General features: G+C 37.8%; 1 protein-coding gene across 3 annotated transcripts; it reads right to left on the reverse strand.

The window, feature by feature from the left end:
• Positions 1-3,158: 3,158 nt before the first annotated feature.
• On the reverse strand, positions 3,159-12,683 carry LOC5574688 (borealin). 3 transcript variants are annotated; one of them, XM_021852207.1, is made up of 4 exons: positions 12,511-12,683; positions 12,277-12,450; positions 11,936-12,214; positions 3,159-3,874 (listed from the first exon to the last, which is right to left on the reverse strand). In XM_021852207.1, the coding sequence occupies exons 2-4, from the start codon at positions 12,377-12,379 to the stop codon at positions 3,276-3,278; spliced, it is 981 nt and encodes a 326-aa protein (XP_021707899.1). In that variant the 5' UTR covers positions 12,380-12,450; positions 12,511-12,683; the 3' UTR covers positions 3,159-3,275. The 3 variants fall into 3 exon arrangements, with proteins under 3 accessions (XP_021707899.1, XP_001655255.1, XP_021707897.1); XM_001655205.2 differs by having other exon boundaries at positions 3,159-3,886; positions 12,277-12,409; positions 12,511-12,682; XM_021852205.1 differs by having other exon boundaries at positions 3,159-3,886; positions 12,511-12,681.
• Positions 12,684-17,888: the final 5,205 nt, after the last annotated feature.

Consider the following 17,888-nt stretch of genomic DNA (forward strand, 5'->3'; position numbering starts at 1 on the left):
ACATAAACGTCCAGGAAAACCAACCATATTGTCGGAAGAAGATGAGGATCGCATATCGGATTATATAGTCCGGTCAGCTAAATCTGGCTTCCCCATCGGCACAAGCCGCTTAAGAATATCGGTAGGTCAGTACATGGTTTTTTACGGAAAATCTGATTTTCCAAATAACATTCCGGGAAGAAAATGGATTCAGTTGTTTTTGCACAGACATCCGGATATTTCGAGACGGATCCAGATCTAAACAGCAAAGAAAGCGATCAGGTCCGCTAAAAAGCTCTGGAGAATTACTAATAGATTGCCTCTTTGAATTGCTGTTGTAAACCATTGATAAATATCATTGCTTTTGTTTGATACACATGGATTTATTGCTGTTTATAATTAGGAACACTTTTGTCCATTATTAGGGACACTTCCTTGTTGACTGTTCAGAATAAGGAACATGGATACGGGGTTTCAAAAATAAATCGTCTGACTGATCCCTTATGATTATGCAACCAATATCAAGCCATAGGTTAAATTATATATTTAGCACATGCGAAGGTAGTCAATACCGACGACTAAAAAGAAAACCTCCGCTTCTAATTAAGCCATTATCTTCAGATTTTCTTAAGCGTTCAGAATATGGTGCCGGCACGGTACATAAATTACATAGAATTTTAAAATTCATTGATCAAATATGCGTGTTGTAAAAGATTTGACATCATTTTTGTATTCAGGACACCCTTATTTAGTAGATAGGGAGATGTTTTATTCCTAAACCCTTGTAAACAATTTCATTCTATGTGTCATTTTTTATTTTTGATATTAAAACTAGTTCTATGATTTGTAAAACAATATTGCATAAAAAATCTATTACATAAACTGATAAAGATCAGTGAAGTATTGATTTTGTCGGAATTTCTTCGACAATATTTGAAGTAAAATGGACAATATAATAAAAAGTTGTAAAATACTGATTAATTTGCCCTCGGATTACGGTACATATTATTACTATCATTCCTACACAAATTCCTTCATGGATACCCGATGTTTAACGAAGAACTTCTTCAGAAAATCATACAGGATGTTACCCTGGGATTGGATTGTTGTTTTCAATAATTATCTTAGCAATTTAAGCAGAAAATCTACCAAGATTTCTTCAAAAGTTGTGGAGATTTTTTAGAGATGATTATTTGTTTTGAAACACCTCCAAGAATTTCTGCAATAATTTCTAAAAAAATATGATTGCCAATCTCTTGAAAAATATTTCAACTATTATTTTAGGGTATTTCTCAAAGACATTTTGAATGACTTATAGAAATAATCTTAGGAGTTCTGGAGCATTTTTAGATTAGAAATTCTTGAAGACAATTTTAGAGGAAATTTATTGGAAAAATCTCTGGAGAAATTAACAATTGAATTCTTGAAGATGCCCTGAATGAAAATCTTGAAAAGTCGATGGGAAGAATCACTGGATGAATTCCTGAAAAACTTTCTTTGAGGAATCAGAGAAGGAATCTTTGGAGAAATTTCTGAAGACATTCATGGTAATCTGTGGAGTATTTTCTAGAGATATCGTTAAAAAAATCTTGGTTGTATTCTTGGAAGCATGTCGAACGAAATTCATGGAGGAATTCCTCAAGACAACCGATAAGAAATCAATAAATGAATTGCTAAAGAAATCTTTTGAACAACACCTGAAACAAATTTTTAGGCAAACATTTGAATTAGTTTCTGATTAAATTTCTGGAGAAACTTAAAAAAAATGAACAATACAATACGTGCAATTGAAATTTGGAATGTCGTAAATAATACTTTTAGTAATTCAAAAAACATGAGAATGGCCTTAGAGAAAAGTCTGGCCAAAACGAATAACGGGCTACTTAGCCTTAAAGAAAATCAGTTGGTATTGAACTGATGCATCTGAATAAGAATCAGCATACTTTTTGCATGTCAGCGCATATAGTGATACTTTTCCGGATCAATATGATCTGAGATTTATCGCTTTGAAATTGTGAGCTGCTATGTAAACATGACTGCCAAAACGAATGACGAGCTACTTGGCCTTAAGTGTATCTTTGAAGTGAATTTTCTCAATTTGCAAAAATTACGTTCTAACAGTCTTTACGGCAGTTGCCTATTATATGGCCTTTCGAATACCGCTTGAAGAAAAATTTTATTGACCCAACTCCATTAGTTATGGGTAAATAAAAAGATGTCATAGTTTTTCACTTAAATTTGCTTAGAACTTCAAAATCACAACAATTACAAACTTACGATATTCAGCAAAAATGGGTATCACTTCCTCTGCAACTCTTCTGAAGACCACACTCACGTAAAACTGAAATTAAAAAAGTTAGACCAAAATAACTAATTTTTGGTGGACAAGAGTTAAGTTAAAACTTTCAAAATCAATTTACTGAGCTCAAATGAAGAGTTAGATCAAAAATGTCTTCGACAAAAGTTGTTCAAAAAGACGTTTTCTAAAAGTTTGCAGGAGAGCGCAGCCACAAATTTTATCAAACAAAACAAGTTTGAGACAAAATTAAAACTTAAATAAGGGCCATCCTCCGAGATGAGCCAGCCTAAAGCTGCAAATCTCGTTAATAACGATAATATGTAATAATAAAGGGTCATCCTATTCAATTTTTTTCTTATGAGTTGCAAAACTCAATAATGAATTATTTCTCTGAAGACACTGAACGTCTAAAATCGACGAGAACGGTCCATTGGACAATGGTTTTTAGGGCGTTATAATAAATTATGCTAGATTTGGATCGTGTTCAGGAAGACACAGGAGTCCATTCCCTGCTTAAGTGACCCATCTTTTCCCGCTTGACCCTACCTACTGTAGCTAGTTTCTTCTATTATGTTTAATTTTAACAATAAAATCGCACAAAACTAAGATTGAGAAATATACTGCAGGCGATTCAATTTATTGTATCTAGATTTATATGAATCACAAGCTTCTAATCTATTATTCTGAGGAATATTGGGAAATAGATTTCTTAATCAAAGTATATTAAGTTCAATAACCTATTTTATCCCCCTGATAGTATTCAGTACTTTTGTCATCGATAGGATATAGGCAATGCAAATACAGTTCCGTTTCAGAGTGAGAACTAACCTTTAGCGGTCAAATTGAATTGGATAAAGAAATAAGAAAAAAAAAAACAATATTTGATTGCATTAAGACACAATTGGAATTACATTTATTGAGTGAAAAGTAACTAATACATAAAAAAGAACAGTCTACTGATTCAAAATTTTAAAGCTCATAAACGTGAATGAAAAAATTACATCTGCTGGAAATTGTTTCCCTCGGCCATCTGCATGATCTTATTCAGATTCATCTGTAGCTTTTTCAGGTGCTCCAAAGTGTCCGAATCGATTTTCTGCACCAACCCCGTATCGATCGAGTCCATCTCGGTCGGCCGAAGCGACAGTATGCCGTTCTGGATCGGAATGTTAACGTTGGCCATTTCTTCCACCATCGCAGCGGTGATGACCGGACTTCCGGTAATGGAATAGATGCTTTCACCGAGCCGAGCATGGCGCATAATGGCCATCGGTGTGTTGGGTTGTACTTTGGGAGTGATCATGGTCATACCACGATCGGCACTTACGGTTTGCTTCAGTCTGCTGCCCGGCACCGGGGTTCGGAATTTGGATCGCGACAGGCGATTACTTTCAGCGAACAGCGATTGAGAACCGCCGAAAGTTTTCTTCGATTTGATCCCGAACAGGACCGACGAATGGTGCTTGGAGGGAGTGGAATTCGATGAAACAGATTTACTTCGTCGTCTATTTTTCATGGCCGATGCCAGGGGACCGTAGGGCCGTCCCTTGGCTGACGATAGCAGGTCGGAGTTTCTGTTGCTGGTTGCACTATCCTCTGTAAGATATCCTTTTGGTTAAGGAAATGCGAAAAGATGAATGTTAGCCGATGATTATCCCCAGATGAATGCTAAATGGTTGTACTGTTAATTTCACCATGATGTACCGGCGAATGATAATTTTCGAACACTTGTTTTTTTTTATTCAGATGAGGCAAATGAGATGAGACGGATACAACGAGTCTTCTAAGATTTCCCCAAGATTTCTACCAGAAATTCTTTAAGACATTTCCAATGGAAGTCCTCGAAAAATTTTTCCAGATTTTCTTCCAGGGATGTTTTTGCCAAGGGATTTTTTTTTTAGAAATTATAGGAGTAATTCCAGAAAAAATCTAGGAGGTATTTCTTAAGAATATAATCAAGTAAAGCCCGTACATTTCTGAAAAAAAAATCTTGATGAATGATTCCTGTACTATTAAGGAAGTTTTCGAGACTTGCAAAAATAATAAATCAAATTCCTGGAAAATATCCAGTAGGATTTTCATTGAAAAACATAGAATGAAATCTTCGAAAACAATTATGAATGATAGTGGGAACAACTGGAAAATTTGTTGTATATCACAATATGGTATTTGCTAGTATGAAACATAATATGAACTTTTGAGGAATCCATGGAGATTTGACTTGATAAATTACTTATGAGAAGTTTGGAAAAAACTGCAGGATTCCTGGAAAAGTTCTTAATAGATTTCCTCGAAAAATCTCTCAAGCAATTTTTGGAGCAATTTCTGGGAGTAACCGTAGGTGAATCCTCGGAGAAATTGATATGAAAATGCCTGGAAGAGTGACGGGAAAGAGTGCCCTTGGAATTCTGGTAGGGTTTCGTGGACAGGGTGTCAACTCAATTTTGAGAATAAAATTATGCTGGCCTTTCTCCGATTTGTTGTTTGAAACCTAATAAAACTGTGTTCCGAATAATAGTAATGACAACTTTTTTTTCATAAGAAATGCTCAACTTATACTTGCTTTACTCAATTCCTCTACGAGTACTTGTCATGCAATTTCTACGGAGAACTACAAGTCGGGACTACAAATACAGTCGAATTTCGTTCGTTGTACTATCTTTAAGTGGGCTACGTTTTAATTGGGCTCCCGTTAGTTGGGCTATAGCCCACATAAAACGAAGGCAAACGTCATTTTCTGACACAAGACGCAATTTATCAATGTTGGTAGCTCTGTTTTTCTTTTGTTTTACGTTATTTGACAGCTCGAAACTCAGCCTGATTAGTGAAAGTCTTTCACTAAGTGGGCTACAGGTTTAGTGCAACGAACGAAAGTTGACTGTACTGTTATTGAAAAATTGGTGGAAACACATCCTCAATGGTTAAGCGGCGTGTGAATCCGCTTAAAATAAACGTAGACTAAAAATAAAAAATAAAAATTATTTCAACTTTTGCTATTTAAACATTTTCTTTTACTTATCATTTTGACAATTTCAACCTAGGCGACAAATAAATAAACAAGCTTTTTTCAAAATTGACGTGGACCAAACATTTTAGAAATCACAACTACTATTATTATGAGAGGTTACACGTGGGACTATTTTGAAAAAGAATAATGATGAATGATGAAAAAGATTTATGACAAAACCATGTTTGTTATGTTCTGTCGAACTTTGTGAATTACTCATAGTAGCACCAAAGAGATTTTTATTATTGAAATCGACCTTAACTACTATAATTATGAACAAAATCATTAGTCTGATTTCTAGAAGAAGATATAATATTGACAATTTGCATTATATACTTTAAACATTTAAACTGCGAATTAATATTCGAAAGCAAAATAAGACCCAAACGGGCTAGAAAATCGAGAAAATCAGTCACTAATTGAATTTTACGGGAATCGACTGGGTTTTCCAAAAATGAAACGCTTTTCAGGGTAGTACCGAAATAGCTCATATTCCAAACACTTAGTTTTGCATGATTTTTTCTAAAATATTTTTATGGAACATTTCATAACATATTCAGAATATGCGGTTGATTATAATCCTGTCGGAATTTCTTCTAGGCTTTTTCAAGGCTGGTTCATTGTACTCTGTAGCCAGAGGGACTGAACCCGCCTTGGGCTTTTTAGACACTGGAAAGCGAAACTGCTTTTCTGTTCAAGGCTGGTGAAATTAACAAGAAAAGTAAAACCGATGACTAGGAAGAGCCGTAAATTCTTAACATTATCTACATATATCAGTCAATTCATAAATTTTAAGTTACTGAAAACTACTGAAATATGAGAGGAAATGTCAGTCTAAAAATATGATTGGCTTCATCATTCTACCGTGTTAGTAATTATTATCCTTGACGTTCAAGTAAAATTCCAGCTCGAAAGTTAAATTCCGTGACGTTTTTGACCTCCCAGGTTTTCTGTTTTGACGTAGTCGACGTCGTGTTGCAGTAGTCGTCAAGTGAATTGAAAAAGCGCTGAAAGAATTGATGAAGGAATTTCAGAAGTGATCCCTGGAGAAGTCTGAAAGTATTCCAGAGCCAATCTGTAGCGAAATCACTAGAAGAATTCCTAAAGCCTTTCCTCCAGTGATCTGAGAGGAAATTTCTGAAAAACCTGCGGAAAAGTCGGGTGATGATCTCTGAAGGTTTATCTGGAGCTTCTAGTATTTCGTAGCATCCGTAGGTTCAAAAATTTTGTCGATCGCACAATTTTTGACCGAGATACAGCAGGGTGTATTTAGAATACTGATTGGCTGGGAGGTCTTGTTGTCCGTGCGATATTAACGCTACTGAATCACGCCAGTCTAGGGAAAACTGAACAGCACTATAAACATGAAATTCACACAAAATCTAATAAACATGATGGCTCAAAGATCATTGAAAGAAAATGGAAAATCGTTTAACAGGTCGCTGAGAACCAGCTGCTTGAATATTTAGTTCCCACTTTTTTGATCAATTCTCTAAACAGGGCTGGTAGCGGTTGAGTGTCTTAGATATAGGAAAAGAGCCTTAAAAAGGGACCAAATAGAGACCGAATATGAAATCAAAAAGAGACCAAACAAGAACCAAGGAAACAGAAGCACATCTTCAAGAATAAATGCAGTTTTTTCTCCGGAGATGTCTACACGGATTTCTTAGGAATTCCTCCAAAGTTGTTGTTCAGCACTTCTTTAAAATTTGAAATCGGAATTGTCTTCAGAAATCACTCCAGAGAATCCTTCAGGGAGTTCTCCAGTAATTCTTTGGCAATTCCAATTGAGTAACAGCTTAGACAGTATATTATAGTATTAGTATATTTTAGCTGTATATATAGTATTAGTATATTTTAGCTGAATCAACTGTTATTCAGCTGAAAATGCTACTTTGGAATGTCTCCAGGGAATTTTCAAAGTTATTTTTGTAGAAATTATAGCAGGAATTATTGATAGATTTTTCTAAAACAAACCGTATAGTAATTTTTGATGAAGCTTCTGTAGAAATGCATGATGAAGTCTTACAAAGATTTCAGAAAAATCCATAACTCCTGAGGAAGTCTTGGTGGTTTTTCTATTTAAATTGCTAAGATAATTATTGGAAAAATAATCAAGAAATTTCTTGAAGAATAACAAACAGAAACTTGCGAAGGGACGATAGTAATATTTGAAGACGTGAAACCTTAAACCACAGAGGCCTTAGTGAAATAAAAAATGCTAGAACTTCACCATTCAGCAAATACTTAACGGATTCCAACAACGCAAATAGGCTGCCTGACAGCTCCCGATAGGGCGGGATTACATTCAGCCATTCCGAAATTGTCTACGACCTGTTTCACATGAGCCTGCTGCGAATGCTGAAAAGTTTCTCGATTACACGTCGACATACAGCTTGATGTCCTCAAAGTCCACGCCATGACGTTGCACTTGAATCTCGATGGGGGCCTTCAACGTGCAAGTTTCTGAAAACAATACCGCTTCATTCACGAAATGGTTGCTTGCTGCTTAATCGAGTTTGAAGACCACCTTTCCGCTTTGGAATTTTTGAGCCTTGCCACTTGCAATGAAATTCACAGTATTCCGCTGTCTCGTGGGTCTGCCGAATTAGCTTTACTGCCTTTCTATGGGCAGTCCTGAGTCCTCGTAACGTTCGGTTCCCTTGAGCTCTTCAGCTAGTAAGCACTGCTTCACAACTTCCAAACTCAGCTCTTTCTCAGGGATATTGTCAAGGGCCGTTACCGAAGGGTCGTATGAAACAGCGAAATGACCAGATCAGCTTCTTCAATATTTGCGCCAGCGGTCTTAAATTGCCTGATCGAATCTTCAATAACCAGTAAATGTGTCCTCTGTCTTCCTCGCATCGCCGTCTCGTAGCTTCAAACGATTGAGCTGCTTCCTCATAAGGCTTGAGTGCTGATCGACCGCTTCGCAAAAAAAAATTTTCAAGCGCCTTCCACATTTCTTTATCTTTCCTTTTTTTTCGCACACGATAGCCAGGCATTTTTTTTTTTGCAAGAACACTAACGATGTGATTCTTGGCCTTCCGATCAGTTTCTCCAAACTTATACTTCTCAGCGGCAGCTTCCGCTGCGTCTTCTGTTGAGGTGAAGATGAATCGAAGCCAAACATCAAATTTTCAAAAGCACAAATCTGGAGAACCAACCCTCCGTTTAAGCTGAAAACTTAATCGATTGGTCACTAGCTGGTGATGGTAGATACTAGTGATCCTTTATAAGAGAGATTCGCGGATGCTGACATTTCTGTCAAAAGTGTGAGCCAATCGAGCAGCGATAGCTGTCAAAGCGTGGACCAAACGAACATGCGTTATGTTCGTTTTGAACTTTTCATGAGGATTAATGTAATCCGCTTGAAATTATTTCGGTAAAAGTTGTTTTTCAAAGAGCGAACAATATGAAATATTTTCCTTTTTTGAATTTTTGTCAATGTGATATTAAGTTGTTGATTTTTTTCTGCTGTTTATTAGTTTGGAAATGTGGCACTTGTTAGCAATGAGGAAGTCATGTCCGTGTTACAATATTATTCTCGATGCCGAGAAAACAGCGCTGCTGGTCTGTTGCCAAATCATTTCATTTTACTTCCGCTTATCTCTCATATAAAGAATCACTAGTTCGAACCTGAGACGAGACTCGCGAAGACGGTCTTTTTTTTTCTGTGTTCAAACTCTCACATGGACCTCTCAGCAAAAAAATGATTGCGTTTGTATCACTCCGAATCATAAATAGCCTTTTGAGTAAAATGTCATGGCAGCAAACGTAGCAGACTTTAGAAATAATTAACCTTGTGTTTATATTTATCAACAACTTTGGAAACAACTGCTCCACCGACTGAGGTTTTTAATAAAAGTTTATTGCGCATACAATGCTTTTCACTTTTGCAGCCATAAAAACTGCGGGCTGCATTTGAAGTTTCGTGACAGCGGAATCTGGGCTGAATATGACGTTGATATTTTTCCTCTTCGCGAGTCTCTCTCAGGTACAAACATTTCGTTTACTTCTAAGACTTTTTCTATGCCTCGTGACATTATTACAAGTGTAACTGCTTGTTTTGCAGTAAATTTCTTTCACATTTCACAATTTGATTTGGATTTTTTGATTTTTTATACGTATCAGGTATCCTTCCTAAGTTCGTTTCATTTTTCAAAATTCCTTCAGGAATTCTTCCAATTCAAAAAAAAAACCGAGCAAGTCTTCAAAGATTTTCTTCTAATCCTTCATCATCAGGGGATGTCTCCAGAATTTAGGAAAAAATCCGCGAAGAAATTCCTTGAAGAAATTCGAACAGAATTCTTGAAATTGCTATATTATCAATTGGTGTAAGATCTTGAGTTAAATTGTATTGTTATTGAGAGGCCCCCTGTCATTACATTCGGTGGTCCAATTCGTTAGCCATTCATGGTCAGCATAGTCGTCATCGATCGAGTATTGGTTAAAAAGTCCTTCGTTGGTCGTTGGTTGGTCGGAGAGTGTTAGCGTGGTCATCGCGTATCGTTCAGTAGTTTTAAATTTAGTTCTTGTTGTGATAATATTTGTCAAATTTTGTTGTAAAGTCCGCATCCTTGATAACAGATATTTTTGCTGCTTCGCTATTGTAAAAAATCCATGGAAATTTGGAAATTTTATTTGATTTTTTTGTTCGAGAAATGTATCAAAAAATGCTGGAGAAATACCTAGAGAAATTTGTGGAGAGGCTTAATGAGGAATTTAGTGACGAACTCTTGGAAAAAAATATAAAAGATTTCATCGGATAATGCCTGAAGAAATTTTTAGATCAATTCCTGAGAGTAATCTTGGATGAATATTTAAAATAATCCTTATGAAAATACCTGAAATAGATTAAATAATCGGCGTGGAATTACTGTAGGGTTTTTTGGAAAAAATATCGAAACGATTTTTTTTGTCGGCATATCTGGAATGCACCTTTATGGAAGAACTCCTGTAGGACCTGTTGGCACTCTTCTAGAAGTAACAACTGGACAAATCGGTACAAGCACCAGTGAAAACTCATCTAGAGGAAATCCTAGAGTAATCGCTAGGATTTTTTTCGTTCAGAGTAATCTCTGTGAAAATTATAGGTGATAATAGCGATGGAGAGCTCTAGGATTTTTGGATCGAATTCTACAGAAATTCCTTTCAGCATCCCTTGAAAAATCGCTAAGGGTATCCCTGAACGAGTACCTGAACGATACCCAACTGGGAACTGAACTTACCATTTCGTGGTGTACCGTTTCGCGGTTTGTATCGAGATGCTTCATCTATCTTAACAGTGCAACTTCAAAGACTATGCTTGTGTTAAAAAGAAGGGTAAATCACAGATGAAAAAGTTATTAGTGATAATGCCAACAATTCTCAGTGCAATTCGTAAGAAAACTCACACCGCGAAATGGTACTACCCGCAAAACGGTAAACCGCAAAATGATACAAACCGCGAAATGGTTGACCGCGGAATGGATTACCGCGAAATGTCGGACAACCCTAATGAATATGCTTGTCTCTGATTAAACTTGTGTCAGTTCTAAAGTAACCCTTGATGGACAAGGATATCAGAGAAAACTCCTGGACCTTTGAGGAAGTCATAAATGCTTTCTGGATGAATTGCTAAGATAATTGGAAAGCTAAAATCAATCGAATCTCTGGATAATATCCCGCAGGATTTTCTGAAGGAATTCCTTGAAAAAATATAGAATGGAATCCCTAAAGAAATTTGTGAAGATATGATCGGAGGAATTACTGGAAAAATTGCTATAGTTTTAATCCATAAGAATTTTGAACATACTCCTAAATATTTCACAGGGATTTGTTTTTGAGAAATTCCCTGAGAAATATTTGGAAGCACTGCAGGAGTAATCGTTGGATGAAATGCTAGAGGAACTTAATAATGAATTCCAGGTCGAATTTATTGAGGAATCCATAGAATAATTCATAAAAGATTTTTTGAAAGATACCCCTCGAGTAATTTTTGAAATAACTCCTGGGGTGGTGATGATTTTTTAAGGAAATCCACATGAAAAGACGTAGGATTTATTAAACAAATCCAAAATGCATGTGTCAAAAATTCTGGAATAAACCTTTGTGAATTTTCTTGGAAGCATTTCTCTAGGAATCTTTGGAATATCCCCTAGAGTAACAACTAAAAAAATCGTTTGATGAATTAGAGGAAACAAATCTGGAGAAAATCCTAGGATAGTCTGGAAGCATTTTCAAAGAAATCTAAGATCGGTCCAGATCTTTTTGTAATGGACATTTCTTCGACTTCATTGGACATAATGTATAACCGTGCCTGCTATATGATATAATGAATGCGAAAACTAGGGCGGAGATAGCTCTCAGTTGATAACTGTGGAAGTACTCATTGAACACTAAGCTGAGAAGCATGTTTTGTCCCATTGGAGATGTAATACCAAAAAGAAAAAATACCGTTGAAGTGCTCATTCGATTTTCTGAAAAAGGGACCTGTTACCAGCCCTGTCTGTTTAACTTTTGTTTTTCAAAACAAAATGACAAGAAATCAGAAAAATATTCCAAGAATTTTTTATATAAATCGAAGGAATGATGTGAGCGAGCATGCATATGAATGTGATACACGAAAGCTGTAGATACATCCGAAACCAATTGAATACCCTCCTTACCTTCATCGGCGCGCGATTGTTTCTTCTCGCCCTTGGATCCCGTATTGTAGCTGCTGGAAAGCTGGCTCGATCCCAACGAACTCATGCCATCGCAAGCCGGTGGTTCCAGCGTAATTTTATCCAGATCGGCAAAGGTGCTGGCCCCTATCAGCCGGAGATCGCCCATCCGCATCTGGAGAACATGTTTGGGGAAACGAGTCTTCTCCATTTTGAATGCCAGCGACAGCTCTTCGAGTTTGTCATTGAAAATTGATTCCAGATTTGCTACTAAACTATCGGCTGGAAAATACAATGGCAGAAATTAATAGATCAAAAAGGGTTAAGTTCTGGGCTGGACCTACCCAAAATATCGTAATCTCTTAATTTAGCGTTGACTTTTTCTTCCTGGTAGCTGGTGCGGTTCCGTTTGGAATTTCCATTGCGGGAAGTCTTCGGACGGACCATTTTGTGGCCGGCTAAACACTAATGGCGATTCTGAGAACACGATGGAAAGGCAGTTTGAATTACGATTATCACTGGAATACAAAATTGATATGAAAGGATATAATCACAAGTAATTTAAATTCAATATTTACCAGCTTGAAGCGTCACAAGTTTATTGCTTTTACAAAACTTAATGCATTTGAAAAAGTGCTATTAAACCTACAATTTTTAGGAAAAACTAAAATTAAATTTAAGAAATCTGTTGAGCAAAATAACGAAGCAGAAAAATGCGCTTCGCGAAAAATGACAGCCAGCTGTTTGGAGAGAATTTGAATCTCGGCTGCTGCGGCTGCTTGCTGCTGTGTAGACTCCACGCTAACCTGAAACTACCCAGCGTAGGTACCGTTCTGATATGAAATTTCGGACAGCTTCAAAAGTTGGGCACTCTTCTTTGAGAAAATGTTCCACTCAAGCCACAGCGAACTGGATAGTCCATTTTACGAACTGACAACACTGATGATATTGCTGTTACTTTTACACTTTACGACACCACTTCTTGTCAAAATTCCATTCATAAAATAGGCGATCAGCTGTTCAAAATCGTCTCGTAAAATGTACTATGGACCAAGGTGTGTGCATTTTACACTGTAGCCAGAGTAAGGTGTTATCACTTGGCGAAAGTGGCTAGGAGGCCATCTTTAACTTGCTGGCCGTTTTGTTTACAAACATTACTGCCTAGCATGGATGATGCTGAAACTGAGACTAACCGTGCTGCCAATAGTGCGGACAAAATTGTAAAAAGAGAAAGAAAGGAGTAGAGCACACAAGGAGCAGGGGCGATCAGAGTAGAATAATTCTTGACAACACTGTTTCTCCAACCAATCAGGAGTCAATCTTTCGACTATCTGTCCCAGATGTTTGTAAACAAAACGGCTAGCCCTTCCTCACCTACCCTTTCTGGTTTTCTCCACAAAGTGAGCATAATGGGACACCTTAGAGAATTAGACCCGCCTTGCTATGGACCGATGCACGAGTTCATTATTTGACGTTTGAGCGGTGCCGTGTTATTTATGTGACCGTGGCAACGAGTGAATTCGGCACCGCTCAAACGTCAAATAAGTGAACTCGTGTGTGTCCATGGACCAATGCACGAGTTCACGAATTTGACGTTTGGGCGGTGCCGAATTCATTCGTTGCCATGGTCACGTAAATAACACGGCACCGCTAAAACGTCAACGATTGAACGCGTGCATTGGTCCATAGGCCAGGAGAAGTGGTTCACCCAGAGTGCATTTATAGCAAAGGGGTCATGCACAAATTACGTCACGCTGCAAGGGGGGGGGGTCAAGCCAAGCGTGACAAGCCTTACAAATTTTTCAGAGGGCTTATACAAAAAACGTGACATAGGGGAGGGGGTCGAAAAAGTTGAAATTTAGCGTGACATAATTTGTGTACCATCCCAAAGAAAAAGTAGATTTTGTATGAAAATTTACAGGAAAATGAATGACAAGTTCATCACTATCTGACGTTTGAGCGGTGCCATGTTATTACGTGGCAACGAGTGAATTCGGCACTGAATGAACCGCACGAAAATTTTGACTTTTAAGCGGTGCCGTGTTTACTACAGTCGACTCTCCACATCTCGAAGTTCTATAAATCTCGATATCTCTCCCTATGTCGATGATTGCTTCGGTCCCTTCATTCTGCATAGAGTTACTGTGCACGTGCTGTAGCCTTAGGTGCAGGAGCCTCATTGCTTGTAAGCGCACGGGAGCACTGTACATCGTGAGACCTTTTTTGGTGCGCCTCATTTTTCTTGAGATGTGTCTCACTGCGGTCTCATGCGCTCCGTCACATGTGCTGTTTAAAATTCAGCGCAATAATTGAAGTGCTCACAAAAGTTTTCAACGAGGATCGAAATTGTAACTTTTGAATCGCGAGTCTTCGATCATATCATGTAGGCCATCTAGACACCTGCATAATGAGGCGAAAATAGCTGTAGAGGCTCTTCGTTACTAAGCAGCTGTTTCACAACTTGGATACCGATGGCGAGCCATAGCGCCGAGCAGCGCATGTGACGAGTCTCCCCGAGAGCACATCACCTAGCGCGCGCTTTTAGAATTTTCGTGAGCCTTCATCTAGCGCAGCACACTAGGATTCCGATGAGCTGAGAGACGGTTTGGTTGGAGGCTCGTCAGTACATTTCTGTGCTCCTGAGAAATATGTAACTTTAATTCTGCATACGATTTCGCTCTCCATATCTCGATATCCTCCTTATCTCGATATCTCCATATCTCGATGTATTCCTGTTGATTTTTGTTCCCAATTTTCTCTCTATATGTCGATATGAACAATATCAAAGGTTACTAGACTAGATTTAAGCGATTCAGAACCATTTGCAAACTTGATATGAAGTTTGTTTGTTTATTTTTTTCCTATTAACGGAGGGATTTCCAATCTAGTGTTCATTTAATTAATGTTCTTTGTCTCGATCTCTTTCTATCTCGATGTTCCCTTCGATATCGAGATGTGGAGAGGCGACTGTACGATGAACTTCGCTTTTCGTGCAGTTTTCCATGAAAACCAACAGTAAGCGACGCCGCCATCTTTTCGAATCCAACATGTTCGTAGCAACCGTTGGATACTCAAATGCATTTCAATGTGGATACTCAATTGATCTTGACTGCTGTCAAATCCATTAGGTGGGATTGGGGTTGCCATATACGTTAAAAAGCTGTTATAAGTTTTCACCGCGATCGTGATAAGATCGTCTGGGTCGTTTCGGTATGAGCCTCTGTACGAGCCATAAATTCTTTTGTTCTTTTGACTTTTACTGTGCGCCGTGTGTTGGTGCTGTCTCGCTCTCTCCCACGGGCAACTTGAAAACAGGGCGCACAGTAAAAGTCAAACGTTTTATGACATGCATAGGCTCATTGATTAGAAAATCCATCTGCTTGTGTTGGTACATGAAAGAGACCCGTGTCATATGGGATTTGATCTACCATGCGTTTCCATTGATGGTTTCTCGATGAGCTAGCATGGTCGTTGCTGCAATGTAATCCCCAACTGATCAACGACCTACTTCATCTACACGGAGAAAACGGAAAACTCTAGTGAGCATAATATATATTACATTTTTAACTTAACTCAGTTTTATCCATTGCAACGAATAAAAGATATGCTTTGCCAAAATAATTTTATGCATTTGGAAGCATATTGAAAATTTATTTGTTTGTATGCGTATTGTGTACTTGTTTTCACTCTGAGGACTTTATCAAATCAGCAATGAAATTTAATTCAGACATTTTCTTTTTGCGTGTCCTCGTGTCCTCAAACCAAGTGATCGTAACTCACAAAACCCAATAATTGTTTAAAAAAATACGTGATTAACGATTCCGTGTTAGCTGTAATGTTACGGTAAGTTTTTACTGCACGGTGCCCCGACAGACCGTTATTATGCAAAAAAATTGTCCATCAAATCTGAGCACAGGGCTCGATTCCTGAGATCATTTTGCACCTCTGGGCCAATTTTTAAAAAAATCCTTAGGAGGAATCTCGAGAAATCTCGATTTGAAGCTTTTGACTTAAAAATTCAATATAATCCATATTAAAATTTTTCAAAAGCATAGCATTTAGCAGTTCCGTGATTGCACCTATAGCAATATTTTTGTTAATTTAGAAATCCGTTCGAAGCTGCCGGACATTGGATTTGGAGTTCAGTGACATTGGATTGTTGCTGTTCTTGAAACGAAGCGGTAAAATCTTCTCAGCAAGCAGAACCTTGAGAAGATCCTGGCAGATTGTGTGAATGGTGCGGAATCATTTAATTTAGCTCGTGTCCATTGAGATCATGTGAGCAAGAGCAAAAGTTGAACCGGTGTCTCTTTACTTTTTTGCCGTGGCTAAAAAGTACAAATCTAAGTTATTATTCACACAGATGAAAACCGGAATTTTTGACACGCGAAAAACGGATTTTCTCCAAACCTATGCGTCGGAGCTACGTCGGGCAAGGTGCGCTGGGTAGTCCACCAGATCCGCTGTCCAGCGCACTATGCCCGACGTTAGGTTCAACGCATAGATTTTGAGAAAAATCGATTGTCGCGTGTCGATGATTCCGGCTTCCAACTGGAGTCGCGATAACTAATATCACTTGCGACACGACGTGAGGCAACGAAAGCCAATTAGAAGGTGATTAAGAATCTATATTTGAATAAAAACATTGTTTTCTCTTAATTTTGTTTGTTTTGTTGTTTTTTTTTCTAATTCGGGTAAAACCTTCTTTTTAACTGATTTATTAAATAATTATCTTTTATCCATCGAAAGGATTATGCTTATGATATGCACGATCAAAGATAATAACCGTTTATACCAGCAATTAATTCATTCCAATGAGTGAATAAGCCATTTTACGAGACGTTCGAATGACGTTTTCTGGCGGGCCGCTCATTGTTGTTGTTCAAAAAACTAGCATGATATGTGGCTGGCGCTGGTCACATTTTTGTTGGCGATGACGTCCCCGTCTCTTTCAGCGCATGTTTCTACCAGGTTTACATGAATTACAGGTAACGTAGATGAAAAATATCTTCCCTGCCTACTGATTTAAATTTTACATGCGAAAATCAAAAACTTTGTTTCATTGCCACCAGCGCCATTGATGAATATGCTCCTTCCAAATGTAGCGCTAGAAGAAACGTAAATAAATCGGCCCGCCAGAAACTTTCAAAGCTGGTAAACAAAAGGAAACCATATGATTCGAAACGTCTCATAAAATGGCTTATAGACCAAATATGGTTTTAGAATGGTATTTAACTTATCTAGTATTTTATTTCTTAGCGTGTACGCGGTTTCCATGTAGGACAAAAACCACTTAGATGAAGTATCCGTAGCTTAGCTGTGAATAGTGTCATAATCCACCTTGGTGGAACCAATTAACCGAGATCCCATACGCTACGTGGCCCCCCATGTAGGAAAGCTGTATTTTCCAAAACTCCATATGCTACGGTTCCCCATGAACGAGTCTTGTTGTTGTTGTTTGTGAGGGACTTTAACCCGAAGGTCATTCGTCCCTTTGTGAACGAGTCTAATTTTTCGCGTTCCCATATGGAGGCTGATTATGCTTATGAATTCAAATACAGCCTATGTGTTTTGCTACTAAAAAGGAATCGCTAAAGAAATTTCTCGTCGATTCCTTGCAGAAATTTTCTACAGCGACTACCATTTGAACTGACATTTCTTTTCAACTGAGTACTGCGTTCAGAAAAAAGCGTATTCTTGAGCGAATCCTTGCAGAAATTTCCCATGCATCAAGATAGGCCGAGAAATTACTTGTCAGCAGCGAATCAGGCTTCAGGATTCAAAAAGGATTTCAACCCTAAAAATAAAGTAATTTGTAGCAAACACTTTGTTTCCGATAAGTATTATATTATTCAATTTATAAGCGAAGTATGCACTTCAACAGAAAAGTAATCGCCTATCTCGATGCGTGGGAAATTTCTTGCAAGAAATGCTCAAGAAAAGCATTTTTCTTTGA

This window comes from Aedes aegypti, chromosome 3 (assembly GCF_002204515.2).
Source record: "Aedes aegypti strain LVP_AGWG chromosome 3, AaegL5.0 Primary Assembly, whole genome shotgun sequence".
Classification (NCBI taxonomy): Eukaryota; Metazoa; Arthropoda; class Insecta; order Diptera; family Culicidae; genus Aedes; species Aedes aegypti.